Source organism: Eschrichtius robustus, chromosome 12 (assembly GCF_028021215.1).
Source record: "Eschrichtius robustus isolate mEscRob2 chromosome 12, mEscRob2.pri, whole genome shotgun sequence".
NCBI classification, from domain to species: Eukaryota; Metazoa; Chordata; class Mammalia; order Artiodactyla; family Eschrichtiidae; genus Eschrichtius; species Eschrichtius robustus.
In genome coordinates, this window is record NC_090835.1 from 50,500,072 (window position 1) to 50,523,730 (window position 23,659).

A 23,659-nucleotide genomic window follows, 5' to 3' on the forward strand; every position below is an offset into this window, starting at 1 on the left:
TCTAATAGCCCCAAGCTCTGTAAACCTGATAAACTCTAGTCAATGAAATGATTTGCTGACTGCTAAATATACAGATATATTATTTGTTGCTAATCATCTATAAATGTTCATTTAGAAATGAAATGGTCTAAGAATGTGAACTTTTGGATTCATGAGCATAAGGTGAATTTGCTTCAGACTAAATTCTTCTTTAGGCAGAAAATCATTTAGAGTGAGATTTCAGCGTAGTAACCAGAGATGGAATGCAAGTTCCATGTGGGTAGGGACCTTGGTTTTTAAAAACTGAATCCTTAGTGCCTAGAACCGTGCCTGGCATATGGGAGGCATTTGGTTGGATGAACAAACGACTCAATGTATGAATGAATGAAAATTTAGCACAGCTGTATATAAATCACAGTAATTCAGGGGCAGATCAAAGAATCACTGAGTAAGATATACAGTCACAAATGTTTAAATTATAAAGAGCAGGAGAGAGTTTGGTTAGTAGGAGCATAAATTCAAATTTAGAGGGACTTCCCTGGTGGTCCAGTGGTAAAGAATCCGCCTTACGATGCAGGGGACGCGGGTTTGATCCCGGTCTGGGAACTAAGATCCAACATGCCGTGGGGCAACTAAACCTGCGCGCCACAACTACTGAGCTCCCGCAGCTCAACTAGAGCCCACGTGCCGCAAACTACAGAGCCCACACGCTCTGGAACCTGAGTGCCACAACTACAGAGCTCACGTACCCTGGAGCCTGCAGGCCACAACTAGAGAGAGAAAACCCGCATGCCACAACTAGGGAGAGGCCCTTGTGCTGCAACGAAAGATCCCGCATGCCTCAATGCAGATCCCGCGTGCCACAACTAAGACCTGATGCAGCCAGAAATAAAGTAAAATAAATAAATAAATAATAAATAAATCTTAAAAAAAAAATTTAGACCATTAGGAACATCTTTAAAAATCAGATTTATGTTTGGCTTCAAGTCAATTGTGTTATTAAAGAAAAGCTTTTCACATTTGAGGATATCTTGGGAAAAGAGGTGGAAATGGGAATTTTAGCTTTTCTAGTTTGGGAACTTCTCAGTTAAGATGTCATTATAGTTACGAGAGCTATTCAACCATTATTTTTGAAACTTCACTTGCGTTTCTTCATAGTGCTGATTTATTCTTTTTTTCATAGCAAGAAAAATACATCCATCACATAAGCAAGAGTAGTCAAAGGAGCTTGTTTGAATCAATAATGTAAATATTATTCAGAACAATATTTGTTACTCTGATATAAATTATGCAAACTGCATCTTGCATGACTGCTTTTCAAGTATTTTGTTTAAATTTGTTTTCAAACATTAGAAACTAAAAGTCCAAATTACTAATCCCTTCTTGATTTTCCAAAAACATTTTGAAAGGTTAGAAAGTAACCATTTGAAGTTTGCATAAAAGGAATAAAATAAACCTAATAAGATTTTTCCAGGTTGATTTTATAGAGAATTACCTAGAGGTAAGGAGTAATTTTCGGTTTAAACTCACGCAGACTATAGTTTATTACTGAAGTATTATATGTGATTACACTAAAAATTACTGGTAATGCACCATTATATTAGAGCTTTTAAAAATCCTTTTTACCACTAATTTTAACATTATAGCAATATTATTTCTTAGCCATAAAATGAATGGAACTAAAGTAATATATCATGGACATTTAAAATGGTAATGAATTATTTTTAATGTATCTAGATGAGGATATAACTCTAAGAAAAACTCCTCAAGGCTGCAAAAGGTCAAGGTATTTATTAAATTAATGATAACTAGAGTTTACTATGTATCTCATGGCCATGCATTATACATGCCTACATTTTTTTTTCCTGGAACATTTCAGTCCATGAGTTATTATTTTTAGCTGTCTCTTTATCATTATCAAAAAGCAGAGAAAACAAATTTAATGTTTCTTCTTTTTTTCAAAATTTATTTATTTAATTTTATTTATTTATTTTCGGCTGCGTTGGGTCTTCGTTGCTGTGTGCGGGCTTTCTCTAGTTGTGGCAAGTGGGGGCTACTCTTCCTTGTGGTGCATGGGCTCCTCATTGTGGTGGCTTCTCTTGTTGCGGAGCACAGGCTCTAGGCGTGTGGGCTTCAGTAGTTGTGGCACATGGGCTCAGTAGTTGTGGCTCACGGGTTCTAGAGCAACGGCTCAGTAGTTGTGGCGCACGGGCTTCGTTGCTCCGTGGCGTGTGGGATCTTCCCGGACCAGGGATCGAACCTGTGTTCCTTGCATTGGCAGGCAGGTTCTTAACCACTGCGCCACCAGGGAAGTTCCTAATGTTTCTTCTTGATTAAAAAAAAAAATAGTTTCCTCTTCTTAAGTTTAAAAAAAAAGTGTTTTCCCACAATTCATAGCAGGTGTCTACTGTGACACTCATTGATCACGTGTGGTGAGCAGTACTGGCATTTCCAGTCTGTCTTGGCATCCCCAGTCAAACCTTTCAAAAGTTAGAACTAACTCTTCATTGTTCCCTATTAGACAGAGCTCATGAATTGACAGGCAGTATGGCTGAGTGAAATACTGCATAAGACCATCAAACTCTATCTTCTAGTCAATTGATTCCAATTTTAATTAGATTTCTTTCACCTGAACCTTAAAAAAAGATGAGGATGCTTTATTATTTTTTTAAAATCTTTTTGATCTAGAAGTATTTTCAGTGGTTTATTCTCACTGCCATTTGGTTTCCGTTTCTTGAAACTAAATGTATTACTTCTCGTCCAAATAGTTCAGTTTAATCCCTCCCCCTCACATACGCACAAATGAAGAATTCAATTCTGCTAAATGCGGAGGAGCACAAAGGGACGTCTTTGAATTTCATACCGAATAATGGAAAGATGGTCATCAATATGCATGAAAGGTTGCTGTGCACAACAGGGTGAAATATTTTGATGTCAAAGACATTCGTCAAAAATATTTTAATAGTCAAACATATTACAGAAGTCTAAGTGGCCCTGTTCCCTTAACACGTGGAAATATTCAATTACGATACTGACAACTGATATCTCTTATTTAAAAAAGAAAGTCCTATGTTCTTTACATATTTCACGATTTCCACTTCCACCTTGTCATTTTATACCATTTTATTCTCTTTTAAATGAGACTACGCCTTACAAATTCAGCATTCTAGCATTTAAGTTTGGAAACCAAACATCTTCAACCAACAGACTACAACTTCTCTTTCTACTCTATGCCCCAATTCCATCTTTCCTGAAGTCATGGTGATACACTCACGGCCTCTCCACTAGCAGAAATCTTTTTTTTTTTTGGTCATTTGTATATGTTCTTTGTTGAAATTTCAGTTCATTCTATTGACCATTTTTATTTTTTGAATTTTGAATTTTATTTATTTTTTATACAGCAGGTTCTTATTAGTTATCTATTTTACACGTATTAGTGTATACATGTCAGTCCCAATCTCCCAATTCATCCCCCCCCCACCACCCTCCCCCGCCACTTTCCCCCCTTGGTGTCCATACATTTGTTCTCTAGAAATCTTAAGATTAATAAGACACAGGAAATACACCAAAAAGATTCATTGTACACAACCAGGCTCTGGCCTTCAAGTATGCCCTACAACTTCCCCCAGGGAGAGTGCTAACGTGACTGCTCCTACTAAAGGTGGATCTAGAAGCAACAAAGGGAGTCTGCAGAAACGGGGCCTAATTCTGCTCCCTAGAGGAGGCCAAGGTGCTGATGGAAGGAACCAAGTCACCGTAATCTGGCTCCCTCCAAACTACTCTACATATAGGAAAAGACTATATGTAGTATTTATATGTATAGTGAACCTCCCTCTAAACTGTCCCAAACTGTATAATACAGATAATGTCTTTACACATTTATATACACAGGCTTGCACTTACACACCATGTAAACCTCGGTCATGGCTGAGTGGCAGGAGCCGTGGATTTCAGTCTTGATCTTCTGTGAAATGACCAGGTAAGATCAAGACAGGAACCTCAGTTTTCTCTTCTGTAAAACAGTCTAGCTTTATCTACCTAGAATGTTGAGAGCTAGACAGATAGATACATAGATACACAGATATTTGGAAAGTATTATTACTGCATGGGAAAGCTCTTTTTAAAAAAAGTTATACTAAGGATATTAACATTATAGAAGGTACGTGCATGTTTCATTTCCAAAATTAAACAGTAAATTATATGTTCAACACTCAAACCCCCATAAATAATTTCAAGTTGTGAAAGGAACACAGCACACTTATTTTCTCTCCTCACAATGTATGTCTGTCTATCTACAGACACATGTTCTCTGAGGTATTTGAGAATAATAATATGAGAAAGTATATTTTGAGAGACATGATGCAGAGTTTGACCAATGTCAATAAATAAAGGTCTTAACTTTGAGCTGGACTATTGTTTAAAGAACTAGGTTGTCTGCTCAGTAAATAAAATCCCACAGTTTTCCTGAGAGTAATGTGATTCTTAGTTAGGTTTCTGACCTTTGGCTTTAAGTCAGATGATTTTTCAACGCTATTCCTATAAAAAGTGCAGAGTAAATTTGTCCTGTTTAGAAATGACAGGATGCCAACCAACCGCTCACAGATTTCCAAGAGGCACTTGAAGAAAGTGATGCTTAGTCCTCTTCAGAGGATTAGTAAGCAAGCATCGTATCAGAATGCTGCTCAGTTTATGCCTGGTGCCACTCACATTCCCAGACAAAGGAAAAGAAATACAACAGATGCGGGAGGAAAAGTATGGGTTTTTTTGGTTTGTTCTGGTATACATGCACTTCACCACCTGCAGGGAGTGAGCGCTCAAGGGTCAAGAACTGATGACTCCCATCTTCAACCTGAGTCCCTTCAGGAAAACTTAAGCAGAACAGATGTCCACTGACCCTGCGGTGCTGCTGGCCACTCCTCTCTGGTCTGCCCCCTGAGAAGGCCACTCCTGCTGGCCACTCCTCTCTGGTCTGCCCCCTGAGAAGGGGGCAGTCCCCCCCAGTCCTTTTCATAGGGCAGTCATCATCCGTCACCTCAGGGATTCTTAGCAAAGTCAACTGGGCTCAACTGCTTCACTTAGAGAGAGGCTTTGTTTAGCACCAGAACAAGTTTCATGGTTCTTGTGATTTACCAAATAGCCAGCTCAGTGAACCATCCTTTCTGCAACAAACAAGCAAACTACCACAGTCACTATATGCCACTCATCACTCCAGGCCAATACCCACATCCACACTTCTCAGGAATCAGGACCTTGAGCACTGGACTCTTAAGGTGTCACCCCCAACCTCTGCCTTTGAGCCACTATTCTTGTTTCATGATTGCAGGGGCCTATATCCTCTTTCCGCAGTAGATCTGCCATTTCCTTTCCTTGCTTTGCTCTCTTAGAGTAGGGGATTGGAGGCAATGACAGTGGGTGGATGTGAAAGACAAAAGAAAAAATATTCAAGAGATGACAACACTTTAACATGAAAATTATCTGGAACTAGTTAAATGCTTACTCTGACATATGCGAAGACATTCAGATACACGTGGGATTTTCTCTGCCTATGACTGATCTTGGCCCTTTGGAAAATACTAGTGAAAGTAGATGGTTTCTCGTCTCCCAGTGATACACCCTGAGCATACATCTTTTCTCTAAGAAGGAGAAAATGGGGGGGGGGGGCGGGTAAAAATTATCTAATAAGAGAACAATGAGCTGCTTTGGGCTAAACACGTAGAAAAACAAGCAAAAGAGAAAAAGTGAAGATCAGAAAGAGAAACAAAGAGAAGAATAAAGCTTCTCATGAAGAAAACAGACCCATATATTTGTAGCATTTAAATATTTTTTAAAAAGCACTGTTCATCTTTTAGCCTCAATCCTCAATACTTATCAAAAAAGTAACATGATAGAGAGTAAATACATTTTAAATTATCACTTGCACTACCAAATTGCACAGACCCTAGTACCTCTGCCCCAGATTTCCAAGGGGCTCATTTGGTGTCACCACCTAATCTGACAGTTAACAAAGAACGTCAACAGAAAAAATTTAAAAGTGCTAGAGAGTGAAACATATTTCTAGCAATAAATGGGGGAAAGAGAGTCCAACAAAAGCTGAAAAAAAAAAAAAACACCACATAGTGAGCCTCAGCTCAAAAACTCTGTTATTTCAACAAAAAGCAGTCAATTCTAATGAGAGGCATCCCCAACCATTCAGATCCAATTCTTGGAACAATAGATGTGCTGGATGGCTGTAGGTGACATGCACTCACCTGTTCTCACCCTGGCTAGCCCTGAGAATCAACAAGGATGCAGTGGTGCCAGGCTAAGGGGAATTTCCTTTGCTAAGTCTCTAAAGTGCATCAGTTCACTCAGAAGAAGGCACCTTTTTGGAACGTATCCCAGATGAACATGATTCGTATTTTCTACTCTCTCAGGACTGCTACATCCTTAACCCCATGCTCCTGTGGCTATGACATGAAAACATGCATTTGGACAACTGAATTGCTTGGAGCAGTAATTTTGTATTAACACAATGGATACGTTTATCTCCTGTACCGACATCATCCGTAAGTGTAGCTTTTTCATTCCTGAAAACACAGATCGAAATGGAGTATAGGAAGTTTCCACTGGATGGCTGTCACCCCCTACCAAATACTGCATCTTTTTTTCCCCAAATATCACATCTTGTAGCAGTGATAAATACAGAAAATCTGGGAAGAACTATCATTTTGTAGGAAGTCTCTGTTATTTATTGATACCACTGAGTTAATCTTCAAAAAGATCTTCTCCCTCAATCATTGTTTCTTATCAGACAACAAAAGACTTAAGAGTTGAAAATCCCAACCAATCCCGGAGATCTTGAGGATTTTGCCCAAGATGTTTTGGATGTTTTTGCTTTAAAGAGAGTCAGATTATTTAAGAAAATTGTTCTCAGCATTAGACACACTGGTTTAGATCCCAGCCACACTGAGCATTGCTTCTCTGTAAGTCCAAAACTGAACTTGAGTTTGTGCTTAATGTTCTTCTTCTGTAAAATGAACCTCTAATGACTTATGTTATATGTTTTTAATGTTAAATGAAATAATATACATTAAATAAGAGGTAAAGTACCCAGTGCAACTGAACAAACATTAGGTAATGTTCTTATAAGAGATTATACCACTTAGCTGAGAAGTCTGAGATAAGTTTTTTCCATCATGAAAGGATGGATGTATTATATCTGAAGATATTAGAGAAAATACTAGAAGTGAGTGTGGTACACACACGTGTATGTATAATCCTCATAGTCTGTTGTCGTGACTTAAATATTTTGAACTTCAGGTGAAACTATTTTCTCTCCATGCGAAACTTAATATTTCCAAGTCACATTCTATAATTACTTGAACTGCTGACAATCTAGAAAAACAGGGATTCTGGAAATAAATCCCAGCCAATATCTAGCTGATATGCATCCACGCCAGAGGAACACCTTATATGCCAGCTCAGTGTCATTGAAAAAGAAAAATTAAAAGTTAAATAAGAAAGCGTTTTCTCTCCCTCGGCCCTCTAGTTCATTTTTATATCTTCCATCCACGTTTTTCTGCATTTCTCACAAGCTGCAGTGCCATTTAGAATATGCATTTGTAAAGTATTTGCTTCAGAATAGCATAAAACTGTACACATTGAAAAGGTATTCCCAAAACACAAAACCCACAAGGAACCATCTGAGGAATTTCCATCTCAGCCTCCCTCCTTTATAGAAATGGAAACATTTTCATCTCCATAATATATCTAAATCAATACAGTCCCCACGACCATCACATGCCAATTGCGCTGATGGCACAACTCTTGAAATTTTCAGAGTCAAAGAAACGCAAGACACCTAGAACTTGAAGAGATGTTCCCTTTCAAACTTCAACTCCATGAGAACATGGCAACAGACTTCAAACATCAAATGTTATCATTTCCCACAGAACACTATTTATTTCTCCTTTGCTGAAACTGCCCAAAGTGATTCAAAGGTCCTGGAAATGTGACTTGTTAAGGACATTTGTAAAAGGACATTTAATTCATCCCTTTCTCTTGTCCTAAAAGATATTAACCTCCCCCATGCCCATCTCAACCCCCGGCAAGAGCCACTCAAATCGAGGATGGTCAGAAAGGCGTCTGGAATAGGACGGTAGGCCTTGACAACTGTGGATGAAAGATTATTAAGCTCAACTCTTCAGAAAATACCTCGATTGTCCATGACATACGGTCATTTCTTTTTGTTTAGGACTCACAGAGTGAGGATCAACAAAGAGCAGGAACCGGGCAAAACGCCTAGCAGCCTGGGCATTTTGTTGTAGCAGCAATACCTAAAGGTGCACCCTGCATAAACTCTCATTCCGCTCTTCCTGGAGGCATGAACACATGGGGTCTATTGGAAACTGGCCATTTTAAAAAAAAAAAAAAAAAGAAAAAGAAAATCTAGTGCTCTTTTGGAAGTGAAGAAGTCTGATATTATGATAATATGATGCTCATTAGCAGAAAATAAAAGGTTTAAGGGACAAATTATGTCCTTTAGTGGTATATGGAAACTTGCAAGAATCATAAGGATTTCGAGAAGAGCTGACCAATAGAACTTTCTGAAGAAATGGGAATGTTCTCTATATGCTCTAATAGGTGCACTTGAAATGTGGCTAGCCTGACTGAGGAACTGAATCTTAACGCTTAAATTTAATGAACTTAATTTAAAATGTAAATAGTCATACATAAGTAGTGACTACTATATCGAACCGAGCGAGTTCAGAGTCATCACTCAGAGTTTACTGAGAGCCTTTATACACTGGGTTTATTTTCTCAAAAACTGTTATATAAGGAAACAGGTCTCAAACATGTGTATTAATATGTATGACTATGCGACTGCAAAATCACAGTGAATTAAACATAAATGCACTATCTCTACTAGTTGAAACTGTACCAATCTACTTGACCTATGGGCTTTTTCCATGTCTGTTATGGCCTTACAGAGAAAGAGGTGAAATTAGAAGGAAAGAGTCACTTGCTTGCCTATTTTGCAATCAGTGTGTCCCTGCATTAGTATCAGAACGTCATAAGAAAAACCAGAATGGAGACTGAAAAACAACAGCAACAACTAGGAGTATTTGATGGAGAGGGAAGATGTAAAGGATTAAAGGATAGTGATCTTTTATTCCTACTACTGTTCACAATAGGAGGTCCACGTGCCAACAATCAGATAAAGTGGAAAGCTAATACATTTTAAGATGTATTTTGCCAGCACAGTAGAATGCAACCATAGGACCCAAGAATTCTGAAGCTCCAAGGGCCTTTAAACATTATCCATTTCAAACTCTCCTGCAGATAAATAAGTAATTTGAAGCCCAGAGAAGTGAAGTGTTCAGTGTTCCTGAGATAACAGTCAACCTCAGTCCCAGATCTCCTAGTTTGAGTTCTCTCCACTATGACTTTCACGCTCATTCTGCTGAACACAGACTGAGTCTTGAGCAGAGAAAGAGCCTCATCTCCATCCCAACAAGTCCCAACCTCCGGTGAGTAGAAAATAATGTTTTAACCACGCTGCTGTGCTTGATACAAAAGTTCCCTCTTCACTAACACGGCATTCCTAAAAACCATGCAGTTTACACAATTTACCAAACACTGTGAAAAAAGAAATTATAATACACAAATGTCTTAAGAGAATGCTTTATATAGGGACAGTTTTTCAGTTTAATGTGTATTTTTGCTATGAAAGTGGTTTGTGCTGTACTTAAAGGAGACATGAGTTCAAGAGGGACAGTTCCAAATTACCAAAGCAAATGACTACTCATCTTATGCTTTTTGGTGACTCAGTGGCACCATGAAAAGTCATTAAGATAGAAGCAAACAATTACTGAAAGGAGCAAAACCAAACAAGCAACCTCCTTTTAGATCTAGAACTTAGATATTAGTCAGCTCAAAAACTCTCATTTTACCGGTGAAAAAACTGAGAGGGCAGATTTTAAATGACTTGTTTCAAGCCACACAGCTAGTAAGTAAAAGAACTGGGTCTTAGAGGCAGGACTTTTGTCTCCAGGTTTGGAATTTTTTGTTATTCTAAAAACCACAGTAAGATCGATGTCTATAATAACCAGAAAAACAAAGAAAAGGACAATTATCCTATGTATGTCATTGTTGTTTTAAAATGTCTGTTATTTTTCATTGGAGGCATATTTGACATAACACGTTCCATGCTTTGTATGTAATCACACGGATTACTGATGGAAGGAAGAAAATTGTGTTTCACGAGTTATGTAAAAGATCAGGCAATAAATACACGGTATGGCCTAAATTTTATCAACTTGCCTGGTCCTCAGGTAATCTTCTACAGATAAATGCCACTACTGCTGATAAGAGCAAGAGATAAATAACACTGCACATTTTAAATGCCATGTACTTTGAATTTTATACTGTGCTCTTATAAATGAATCCACAAGAGAAAAAGCAAATGCTAAATAAATACAGTGGTGGGGCTTACATTCTTGTGTTGCTGGTTTTGTTGATGATGACAGACTTCCCTGTTTGATCCACGTTGTGATCCAACCCAAAGTAAGCTGCCACTCGATGGACAAGCATCCTCTGATAGGACGACATCTGAGGAAACTTTTTATAATGATTACTGGAAAGGAATACAAGAAACAGCAGAATCAGCACATTCGTTTCTGGCCTGTAGTACATTTTAGAGGTATACACACAAAACCATTTCTTTTTCATCCAAACCATTAAGCTTATTTCATTTCTGGCATCACTTGATGCCCTCATTTCCAGACACATTTTCCACTTACAGATGTATTGATTAAGTTACGATAAGTGTTTTTGTTTTATAGTTGCACATTTCTCAGACCACAGAGAACTTAATGTCCACTGGAAAGTGTTCTGTTTTGGTCCAGGATACCTTATCAACAGAGCCAGGCACAGGACAAATGACATGACATAATACGGGACTGCAGATGCCTATCTGGAGATATGTCATTACATGGTTGACACTGAAAGCAGTACAATTATTTCCAGGCATAACTGACTACAGCCAGCTGGCGCCCATTAAAGAACTATAATACAAATGAAAAGGGTCGCTTCTTGTTACTGCTACTCTATGCTAATCAGTGGCCCCCTGTTTATAGCCATTTTGTCAGGAATTTAACAAGCAGGAGCGCACATGGTCCAAGCAACAATTCCCATCAGCACATAGCTCCTAACTCCAATAGCATCTCTATTTAACGAGTCAGCAAACACATTAAATAATGTTTTATCTATCCCTAAATCTTTCCAGAATGAATAATTAAACCCAAATACCAAACTAAGACACATCAGATTAATTAACCGGCATTGCAATTTAACATACTTGTTGTCACCAATGAAATCAATAATTTCCTGCTCCATTTTCAAGAGTATCATCCTGTCTCTGCAAAATAAATGTTAAAATGAAAAGGCTTTATGTACTTTCCATTCCCAAAGACTTAACAATTTCATTTATATGTATGGAAAAGATGGTTTAAATCTATGTGGCTACAAATCAGTATCTAACTCTCCTCTGGAATATGCTGTCCAAATACCTGTAATTCCATTCTGTTTAAGATTACTTCTCATCTCATTTGTTAAGTATTTTGTAATATTGAAACTCCTGTAGTTTTTAATATTAATTAAGGCATGCAAGGTATTAGGCCCATAAAACACATCAAGTAAATTTTATATTTTAAATTGATAGGAAAGTGGAGCAAAGCTAAGCCTAAGTAGTTGGTTCTATAGCTGTACTGAAGCATATTTGGTTTATTTGACATTGATTCTCATTCTCTATTTTTTCCCCTTAATCAGCATCTCTTTGTGACCAGAAAAGCAGAACTTGTAAGCTGTAATTTATTCATTGGATAAGTACCCAGGAATTAAGACTATTTATAAACAGTAAACATGCAAACTATCTGCAGAAAAAAGAAAATACAAGAGACAGTTTAAGACATCAGAGAAGAAGCCTGCCTTTTACAACTCTCTTCTTAGAAGTGTTTGGATTAATGAGTTTGATTGTAATATTCTACTTGACTCTTCTAGAAATGAGAGGTTTACTTAATAATTTACCTGGAATTATTCTTTAATGTGTTAATCAGAAACTCGTGTAAGTCTATGCCTGTAGAATCCGTATATTCTTGGCTGCAATCTGAAACAAATAGCAGGATGGAGTTGTCAGAAAGGCCGATGGGGAGGTGGGGTGGAAAAGGTTTTCCCAACCTTTCCCGATCCCTTTTGCTCAGGTAAACTTTAGGTGAAGCTATTGGTGTGAAAGATACATGTTACAAAACTAGCAACCTGGTAATATTACATCAGGATGAAAATTAGATTCGGGGATTGAGAACACCCAGTAAATTCCCAGTGTGGAAACTGTCATAGGAGAGGAAGTGGGCACAGTCTGGGTGGGTGGGTGGAGTCAAGTGTCAGGTGTTCATTCTGTGCTGTCAGTCAGCAAGGGCATGACCTCCCCGTGACAGTGAGGGGTACTCCCAACCCAGAGAGAGAGCTCTCAAGAGTTTGAGATACCATGGAACTCTCTCTCTCTTAAAACAGAGAAGGCAAAAACTGAAAGTTCTGTTATAAGACTGTCTAAATATTAATCAATACAAAGTATAGGAGGGCACTAAATATTTCCAAGTCTTTCAAGTATTTTGATGCTGGCTAAAGCTTAATTTCTAAAGCCATCTTAGGAAGCTGTACTTCTTTACTCTTGGATACACCTTGGTTTTAGATATTCAGCAGCCGAGATAATCATTATAAGCAGGTATGTGGTTGTAGAGCATAATATGAGAAGTAGTTGTCATTTCTCAGCTGATAGGATGCCCTATGCTCTCTCCGTTATTTTTAAAAAAAAAACAGTCTACTGCCAAGCTATTTATTTATTCATGGTATTCTTCATTTCAACTTAGTTTTGTTTTTCTCTCTCTCTCTCTCTCTTTTTTTGGGTTTAGTTTTGTATAACTATATGTAAGGCAACAATTTGAAAAGCCCGGACTGTATATTTGGGGTTTTAGAAGGAATAACTTTTGGGGAAGAATTTTTATTGAAGTAGAAGTGTGTACATTTTAAATGAGACATTACGGAGCAGTATATGGGTTGCAGAGACCAAATTCATCTGTGCCAGATAAAATGTTAGTATGTGTTTCATTGACATTGGCATATATATCCGTGCTTTGGGGATAACAACACTTACCACTCACCGACTGAGAATTGCTAATCCACTATCTGTCTTTTAAGATAAACATGAAAGTTAAGATATAAAACTGGGTACTATTACTGTTCCTCAATTCGAGTTAACTGGACTAATAAACCTGAATTAAGAACATATTTATATTCACTCCCTTGTACAAACTTCTCATTGAAAATAGGATAGCCAAACGAATACCCAAAGAAATATGTGATCCTAAAAATAACCTTTCTAGATACACAAAAATGACACCATGAACAGAAAAAAAAAAAAAAATCAAGGTCACATCACCTTTTACACACACACATACGCACACATATAAAATTATATGCAGAATTTGGTGGGAGGTGATATGTGTGTAAAATCTAGAATGTATTCTGTGACTATTTATGCGTCCAAATTAAGTTAAGGAAACATTTTCACATTCACCTTTTGATAACATTCTGATCTTGGGTTTTTCACAGGTTTTATCTTTGTTTTTATCCTTTTCTTTTTCTCTTTCAGAGTCATCTTTCCTAGATTTATCATCCTCTTGCAGGCTGGGAAAACTGGAAAGCTGTAAATGAATTGATTCCTGTTGGGGAAAAAATATAATAATTTAGGGCCAGATTTAAGAATCTCTGTCTGGTTTCCATTTTGCACAGAGATTATTAAGAACAGGAAAATGAAAGCCAGGTGCAGATTTTTTTTTTTCTTAAATGGTAAAAAATTAAACCTGTCAGAAAAATAATTGCTCTTTAAAGTGAATTAAACTTCAGAAGTCAATGGAAGGTCATGAGAAGTATATAGTACTAAAACTTTGCCTCATGAATATTAACCATAAGCAAGTTAAATTCCCGTAGATAACAACACTTATTTTCTCTACAGGTTTATTTTTAAACACCTAGGAAAAATTTTCTTTATCAATAAGCTTGCATCACAGGTCCTGTCATGTCTCAAAAAAAAAAAAAAAAAAAAAAAAAAAAAAAGAGGCTTCTGCAGTTCTTTTCTATAATTCCTTGTAAGGAAAAATTGGCACAAACACAGACAGACAGATACTATGAATCATAATCACGGAAAAAACAGACATAAGTAAAGGCCATGACAGCCAATTTACAATTAAAAATCTGTTTTAGAACCATATCAATAATGATTTTTATCACTATGAAAACTCAAGATATAGAATTGCAGGAATCCTAGGTATGGGTTATTATCATACATTGTTTACAAAGGCTATTAATAAATCATCATAATATATGGTTACAATAAGCACTGCCTTTTAGAAAAGGTAGAAAATAGGACTATATTTTCCATCAGTTATATTTAAATATTTAATATTATTTTAATTCTAGTATCAGTTAATCCTTTCCAAGATGTAAGATTCTCTTGAACTGATGCTTGGTTGACCATTTACAGTATTGGGACTGGATCCACTTTTATATTTATTGATTTTTCACTGAAAACAGATCATTTTGTATTAACTCATATATCAGCCATTTGGTTGATAGTATGTTCACTGTTTTGAAGAAGAATGAGCCAAATTATGTTTTTCAGTTTTATGAAAAAACTACACTATGATTAAAATTATGACAAATGAGCCAACATTAAGCCCACTGGCTCTTATGTAAGAGATGATTTGATGGGAAAGCTTTCTTCTACTAGCGACATTAACATTTATGATGTAGGAAAAAAAATATTCCCAATGACTAATAGTGTTTCTCACTGATAACTAAACTAATGCTCCTCTACATGTGACTAAACTATGCCTCTACATCCTCAAATTATGGTCAATCTGGGATTCTTAATGGTTCTTGGTAAATCAAGCAGAAAACAAAAGTCCTCCAAAGCCAAGTTTCTTTTTTGGGAGGGGTTCCATTGTGTATTCCAGGCTGGAATAAAAAGTCACCATGTTTGGAAAGATGCATGATACAGAGGATGAAATAAAACACATTCTCATGGTAAATATTTATCTTAGCCGGGTTTCCTGATATCCACATGTTTATCCTCGGGATGGACATATACAAATTATGTAAAACTGAGTGTAATTTGATTGTAAGGTCTTTTATCACAGGACTTGGGACAGAAATGTCTCAGTCTGCAAAGATTCAGGCAGACTTCGGGGTTACGATTTGCTTCCACTTGCTAAGGAAACAGCTGGAACATTTCTGGCTCTGAGTGGGGAAGAATCGATTCGACAGTGGATCAGGGGAGGAAAGTGATGGTACCAGGCCATGGCAGTGGTCTCATTGCTTCTTCAAAACCGATTGAACCATCCAGCCTCGGTAAGTTTGAATCTAAAATCAAAGAGGCTTGGAAATATAAATGTAAGAGCACAGGCTAAAGGACATCATTTACCAAAAAAATGTACAAACCCATGCCGTGTGTTGACAAATACGATACTCAGAAAAATACCTGTCTTTTTCTACACATTCTGGTGTTGAAAGAACACACAAAAGTGCTATAGAGTTGGTAAAAAACAATCTGTTCTTTTTTAATATTTTTATTGATATGCTCAATAATAAAATACAAGTATTAATAAATACATCGGTACAGGATAAGTTTATGTCCAACAACAGGAAAAGAATGATTCAAGGTGCAGTAATACACTGATAGGTAAATAGTATAACATTAGAAAAGCAAAACTCCTTTAACTTAAGGGCAGGCTGAATCATCAGCTATGGGTCTGAGATCAAGTAATACAGGTAGCAAGAGTTTTTCCCACGCAGGAAAATGAAGGCAGTTTTCCAAATACTGTGAATATACAAACATTGGGGAAGCAATACAATCCGTATACTGTATACTTCGGCCAGTGTTCTCAGGGATTCAGTTCCCACATTTTGTTTAAGTGCCGGTAGTACCTAATGAAGGCATTGCATTCAAGCTCAAAGGTCTGCTTCTTTATTTTCTAAAAGAAGTAGCACGGCCACTCGCTTATTTGTGTGTCTATCAGTCCCCTGCTTCCACCACACCTCAGCCAGTCCAAAGAGAGGCTTGCAAGCTCTAATTTCTACAAAGCTAGTCTTAGTTACTCAGCTTGGAACCAGCAGGAACAAAGCACCGTTTGCCTCTTATTTCTCTGCACCAATTGTATGGAGAACCTAGACTTAGGTCCAGGATGGGCACAATGATACAGATGATCTCTTAAAAAATTTCCTCCTGGTACTTGTCAAATAGGATAAAAAGCAGATGAAATCTATAAAGGCTGTCCTCCTCTGCCTGGCATTAGAAGTGGGGGGACCACTGGGGCATTACTTCTCCCAGAGTCTGTCATTCTGCAGAGTTAACATATATTGTGTGCATTACATCACAAGCCATCAATCAATGTTGAATAATATAAGCTGTGATATTCACATTATTCCCCCTTTTCAATCTCCCTTAAAAGAAGAAGCACAAATAAAATGCTGAACAAAAGCCACATGTTTCTCAGAGCCCAAGTAAAATAAAGCCTGTGTATGAAACATAGGGATGGCTACTGAAAGCTAGCCAGCCCATGCCTTACGACATGGGTGGCATATTAAGGAAATGAGGCTAGGGAAAAAAAAATACTCTTAGGACAAAATCTATAAGGAATTTATTTTTGGTCCTTTTAAAGAAAGTGCTCTCAATGCTCTCTGTACCCATGAGGAGAATTTAGACTATTTTAATTAAAGTAAAAAGAGCAAAGCAAAACAAGGCCCAACAAAAATAATGCTATCTTAACCAATTTTTCCTCCTCTGGGCTCAGATAAATCATTTTACTTGTCTTGACTGCTCTCAGCCTCTGATAAAATAAGGAAAATTTTTTAGCAGCAAGACCATTTTTATAAAAACGAATATGATGCCTGAAAGGCAAACAAAAATAAATATGATGTCAAGTTTCCCATTTTGTCACAGAAGGGTTTTGTTGGAATTTGAATTTTTAGAGCTTAATAGTCTTGCTATAAGGAGCAAAAATAGGTATAAGGATATGCAGCAATGTATTAATAATATTAACTCAAATTCACCATCATCTCAGATTTATTTCTGGACAATTTTTCCAGTAGTGAGAAATCTCCACCAAAGGCCATAAAAGTATGTCTCCAAAGCTCAATGCACCTTATTCACTATTTCTGAAGTTTCATAAGAGCCAAGATTTGTGTTTTTATAGGCAAGTGCATTTTGGGGAGGTAAGAGTCTCCAATAAGGAAGGAGATGGGATACTTGGGACTATATTTGGTTCAGTTTTATCAAGAGAGAGCCTTTGAGGAATATCAGCACGACTGTGCTTACATTTTAAGTTTTAATCTAAATTCTTTTGAATTCCTTTCCATTTGCAGTTTTCAGAGGGTCTGGAAAAAAACAAACGTAATACTTTGTGACAAACTGTTCAACTAATATAGAATGTCTCAGAAACAGAGGATGAAGCCAGAAGACTTTTTCCTTCTTGAACTGTTTATTGCTCCCCCAAAACACTATTTAATGCCAAATTAATACTCATGCACACAAAGGTAGATCCCGTTCATGCAGTGATCCACAATGACAGGGGGTATACCTGGTCCTGAAGACTTTCCCCTCCTGGTCTGGCTGAGGATTCTTCACAGACAGCAAGGCTGCGAGTCAGTTTACCTTTCCCTGCTCCTGACTGGGAAGGGAAAAGAAACGAGAAGGAAAGGAAAATAAAGAAAAAAACCCCAGGAAATATCCTCAGGCTGTCGAATCATCTCCACCTTCTCTGGACATTCCCAAATCAGAGTTTTAAAAGCAAGCTTCAAATCCACTGCTCAGTGCTGTCTACAATGGCTCCAAGCATCACACCCCTGTGTTGATGGGGATGCAGTGTCTACACTGGCTTAAAGCATCGGACCGCTGTGCTGATGGAGATGCAGGTGGAGGAGAATGTGGAAGGATGAATTTAACGAACATGCCTAGCAAACTGTGCCCATCACACTGGAAACATACAAAGAATGAATTGCTGCCTTTTCATGAAAGTACAAGGAGAAAAAGACAACACAAATTAATTTCTACTAAAACTGGGTTTGCAAGTGATTTGACTGAGAAGATGTTTTAAAAGTTGAAGATTGTGTCCTAAACACCAGAACCTGTTTACTTCAAGGCAGAAACTAATTAGACAGGCTAAAACATTTCCCCCAAACTTGATTTAAAATGAAAAGAAAACAAGCAGCTATTTGTTTGTAAAGCACTGTCAAGTCTGCCAGGATCAAATATATACACTGCAGCCATGTGAACCCTAAATGCTCTAATTAAAAAGCCTATAGAGGGACTTCCCTGGCAGTCCAGTGGTTAAGACTTCACCTTCCAATGTAGGGGGTGCAGGTTCGTTCCCTGGTCAGGGAGCTAAGATCCCACATACCTTGTGGCCAAAAAACCAAAACATAAAACAGAATTCAATAAAGACTTTAAAAATGGTCCACATCAAAAAAAAAAAAAAAAAAAAGCACATAGAGCAGGAAAGAAAGAGAGGCATCAACACGACCCCATTAAATGCAGGCAGCACCGGTGCAGCCAAGATCCACATAGAGCCATGTGAATCGTTGGCAAATCCTCTAACCCTGATGTTAATCCACATGCAACCATGATATCAGGTCAATGTAGAATTCCAGAACACTACCTTGGATTTTCTTCTCTCTTGGTTCTGAGCCGCCAGTTGCCTCTGTATGTTAGAAACAAAATAAAACAAACAAACAGTCCACCAACAACCAGGAGAGGGGAAGGGGGAGAAGGAGAGAAAAAGATGTCACCAGAGTTGAAAAGTCAATAACAACAGCAACAAAGTATTATAACCATCGGGGAGGACTCCCCCAGCTCTTGCTCCGCCAAACTTTTGACCATTTAGCTTTTCTCGTTCCCTCCTTACAGCAGCTCCTGGGGAGGGGAAAAGCCGGCCTTGAAGGCTTTTGGCCATTATGCTGTTATCAGCCTCTGCTCCCTTTTTATATAAAAAGAGTTAACACTTTTGTAGTTTGGTTTAAAGAAAATCGATACAGGTTATTTGCAAGTACAGTTTGTTTTCCTTCTACCAAATCTCCTTCTCTCATAAATCATGAGTATTTAATCATATCACTTTTTCAGTACCGTCAATCATTCCCAAACTTCCCCCTACTCCTTCTAGAGCATTCTTTCTCTCTCTCTCTCTCTCTGGCTGGGAATTCTAGGCTTTTCTGCTAATAAGAATCAAAGCTTAGCCTGCCCAGGAAGGTCAACAGAGCTCATGTCTTTCATTTTTCTTAGTCTGTCATGAGCTGTATTCCGCGGACTACAAACCCATTTTTATAACTCAGCTAGTGTAAAGCTGCCTCAGGAGAAGTCCTCCACAAACTCCTTGAGGTGATCTGGAAATTAATACGGAGAAGCTGTGGGCAAATTCAGTCATTAAATATGTTCTTTGGATTTTTTTTTTTTTCCATTTCAAAGGGCATTTTGACCAGAATGCACTGTTTGGTCAGAAAAAAAAAAGACTAATAATTGGGAAAGGAGAAGATTCGTTTTATGGATTTCCTATTTATTTTACTAGTCAAACTCTTTACAAGCAAAAAAACCCCAAACCTTCAGAGTATCTTCAAAATGAAAGAAAGGGATGCACACAGTGGCATGAGAAATGGGATTTCTCCGGGCTCACCTGTAATTCCAGTTTTTCCTCCTCGTCCAGACTTTCGGATTTAACCACGCCATTCTCTGGAGTGGCCGTCTCCTGCTCAGGCCCGCCTTCCTCCACTATGGTCTGATTCAGGTCTCCTGGCTCAGACATTCTCCCAGATGCAAATTAAAATAACAAGATTTGACACCCTACAAGGTTAAGACATCAGAAAGTAATGTCAGCACAGGGTGAAGTCTTGACCATTATTCTCGAGATATTTGATTTCTCCCTTTGTACTCAAATTCAAATAAGCAACTCCAGCCTCCCTGACAATTTTATACAAAAGGAGAATAAAACAAGATCAAATCAAGTACCCAAGACAAACACAAGAGGCAGATTCAGTTGCCCTGTCCACGCCCCTCCAAACACATACACATGCTCTTGTGAATACACCTTGCCGTCAAGGTGGATCAATACATCTTAAAATGAGACATGAAAGTCCCACACGTCTCCCGGTCCCTATGCTCCTCTACAAAGTAGAAGCAAAAGAAGAAGAGAGTATCTCCCCAACTCTTCCTCCACTTCTGAGTCGGGAGGTGGTACTGGGTTCTGCAGCATCTCTAAGATGACTCATAAATCATTTGCAAATTTCAACCACAGACGTACCTTCCTGGGTATAAGGGATTCAGTACACTCTACAAGGGGCAGAAGTCAATGTAAGAGGTAATAATTTAGTATACATATAGGATCTAAATTTGGCAATAAACCTTTCAGGAACGATAGTTTCAGGCTTCAAAGTGACAGTGACATTATTAGAAGCAGAAGCCCTCCCCAAGCCCTGTCGGTGGCTGATGCTGCAGAGATTCTGCAGAAGGAAGCTATCACAACTGAACTCCGATGCTCCAAGCTCACAAAAGACGGCTACACAGACACTGGAAATGGCTTTTCAAAGTGTAAGACTGTTATTAGTACTTTTTTCTCCCTTCTTCCATAAAGCCCTGACACTTCCCCTTCTGATGTGCTGTCAAAGGGGGGCTCCTGAATAATTTATCATTTACTTCCTCCTCAATTTTCTTTTAAAGAAAAACAAGAAAGAAGGAGAGAAAAGAAGGAAGGAGGAAAAGAAAGACGAAAAGAGAGGAAGGAAGGAGAAAGAAAAATAGAGAAAGACCCTGTAGCCTAGAAAGTCAGTTTTTTCACAAAAAGTCCCAAGTAATGACTGCCCTGTTCCTAGTCATTACAATGGTAACTATTACTGGACAAATCAGTGTCTTGATATGTTTCTCTGGGAGTGTTTATCATTTACTAGTTCAGTAACTTTATTTCTAACTGGACATAGAAAGCACGAGGAAAATCTAAAACGCAGTAATTTCCGTTGCAAATTTGCTAAGACCTACCATGACAGGACAAGCTCACTTGGCAAAGGATTGTGGGAATGGAAAAGGTAGTTTTCCTCAAGGATGGTACTTGGAGTCTGTGAGGGCCTGGTGAGCAAGGCTCTTAGGTTTGGGGAGGTTTGAGGATATCCATTCAGTGTATCTGACAGATCTCTCGTATTTCAGTGACACCGGGGATGTGTGTAGTTAACCAAACAAAAAGTTCTGTTTCCCAGTAGCAAATAGTTTGTTTCTCAATGTACTGAGTGGGGGGAGGAGATGGGACTTCTGTTGCCCTAACATTTTTTCCAGAGGGTTTCAATAAAAAACAGATTGTGGCCAGCTTTAAAAAAAAAAAAGAGAACAAATTGAGCTCTAATTTTACAAACACTAAGGCAGTTGAATCCCTGATACAGATCCTGTCTGTTTTGGTTGCCTTTCATGAACTGTTTTATGCAAACAGGCATATTTATAGAATGAGAAAAATATACAGATGAGATGACAGCCATCTGATGACAGCCCTTTACCTTTTGCGCAGAATTTCTGCTGTCGGTCTTGGCGACTTACGAGCGGCTTCTGTCCTTCTACGCCGGGAAAATCCACACGAGGGATCAGAGACAGCGGGAGTCCCATGTCCCCATTAACAGTTCAAAACGCCCATCTCCATGCGATTCCCTTACACAGCCTGACACATCATCCACCTGAAAAAAGACGAAAAGTCAATAGTCACAATAACTGCAATAACCATGGTAATAAGGGTGAGGGACGAAATAAGACTGGGTTTCTAACACTATGACCGGCCTCCAGCAAATCACGTTCACGGCTTGATCCACTCCACCTGTCCCGAGCTGCCTGCTTCTTCTCTAATGAAGGCTACAGCCGGCTGTTCAAGTCAGAGCGGCACCCACGCAACGAGCTAAAATTAACAATTGCATTATGCACCGAAGATTACTCACTTCAATTTTAACCTTTTTTAGTGAAATCTCGCACTTTATATTAAAAAAAAAAAAAAAAAAAACAAGCTTGTGTGTTTGCCTCCATGACAATCCAGATCACCTATGAGCAAAAGTCTTGCCTCCTTTTTTAACCAAAGCTTTTGTCTTAATTATAGATCAATATAATCTCCTTGAGTGCTGTTCCTGTGACTCTTTTCTTCTGAAAGTTATCCTAAGAAGGCATACTGAAAGATTTTTGACTTAATGAGGCATTAGCTATAAAAGTGAAAAAAACAAAGAAAGAAAAAAGAAAACTTTCACAGTGGTATTGTTGAGAGAGCTCTTTCCTCTCCACTGACAGTTTGAGAAGAAGAATTCCGAATATTCTCTTCGCTCTGTGAGCATCATTTACCCGCCACCTACCGGCCCCTCCCCATCAGGACTGCCACCGTCAGCTGGGCATTCTGTTTGACAGCAAAGCAACACTGTCAGAGGGATTCAACAGATTTGCAAACTTTGAGCCTGTTGAAAGCAATCCCTGCTGTAACGTGCACTTTCTTTTTCTCACAACTCCTGCAGGAGCAGCGGCAAATACAGCTTGAATGCAAACAGAGAGACGGATTCCTAATAACGTTTGCCAAAACCAAGCTGTATCTCTCTCCCTTTGCTGCAACTCTACCCTGGCGCACATCTGCTAAATCCAACAGCCTGCGCACGTGTTCCACCGTATACCCGACTTTGAAAACACTAAATGCATCTCAGTTATTTACTCTGAAGTTTAGAAACTCTCTCTGCCTCCCCCTCGCTGCCCCCTCCCAAGTTGACATGAGCACAGCTGGCTCCTTATCGGATTTTACTGCAGCTTTATTAACAGCCTATTGGGTTACGACACCATTTGCTGTGTAAGAGGAAAACAACTGTTGAAAATTCAATCACTTATACAGTCAATAATTTCTAGCTTTATTTATGTCTTATTAAAATGGATACTTCGGCTGTAAAAAGTTTCTCTTGTCGTTAAAAATTATATAACTGTTGCGAAGGAAACATGAATTTAGGGACCAAATGCATTGCTCATCAACAGTAATTTTAATTTCTCAATTTTTATCAGTTTCACATAATGAACACTTGATACTAAGTAGAAGTCAACATGCCTTAAAATTAGGATCTATTTAAGTAACCAGCTCAATATCTAACATGTCTTAGAATAGGCACCCGTGATGGATGGATTTACCAAATGCTTTTTGGATTCTGTTTTCCTTTTCCCAAAGAAAATGAAGTTATCAACGATCACCGCAGCCTTCCTGTCTCCTTTCTCTGATGCTCCTATTTGTACAGCGGTGGTTAATCCAGCAGGTGAAATGGCCATGCAGTTTTCAAATCTAAGCCTTAGATGCCTTATTCCAGCCCCAGTAGGTGGATGCAAGATATAATTCTTTCCACGAAGAAAGAACAAACTGATATTCACGTAACCATCTCAAAGCGTGAACAGCCTGGATATATGTGCATGCGTAATTACCAGGACACGTTTGGAAATAGCACTGTGCTCTAAAGCCAGTGAGGTATTATTCTTGCATCCCTGAATCATAAAGTCATCATCCACCAAGATAAAAGAGAATATGGGCATATGGGAACGAGCAGGGAGGAACATATGGAT

The 23,659-nt window shown here is 38.3% G+C and overlaps 1 protein-coding gene across 1 annotated transcript in view; it reads right to left on the reverse strand.

Moving 5' to 3' along the window:
- ARPP21 (cAMP regulated phosphoprotein 21) overlaps window positions 1–21,710 on the reverse strand; it is a 112,023-nt gene extending 90,313 nt beyond the window's left edge. The window contains exons 1-8 of the mRNA XM_068557500.1: window positions 21,598–21,710; window positions 19,737–19,903; window positions 18,729–18,770; window positions 17,652–17,741; window positions 13,592–13,736; window positions 12,046–12,124; window positions 11,318–11,377; window positions 10,454–10,594 (exon numbers count right to left, since the gene is read on the reverse strand). Coding sequence (XP_068413601.1) covers window positions 10,454–10,594; window positions 11,318–11,377; window positions 12,046–12,124; window positions 13,592–13,736; window positions 17,652–17,741; window positions 18,729–18,770; window positions 19,737–19,865 — 686 coding nt within the window. The 5' untranslated portion in view covers window positions 19,866–19,903; window positions 21,598–21,710. The remainder of the gene's footprint in view (window positions 1–10,453; window positions 10,595–11,317; window positions 11,378–12,045; window positions 12,125–13,591; window positions 13,737–17,651; window positions 17,742–18,728; window positions 18,771–19,736; window positions 19,904–21,597) is intronic.
- Window positions 21,711–23,659: the final 1,949 nt, after the last annotated feature.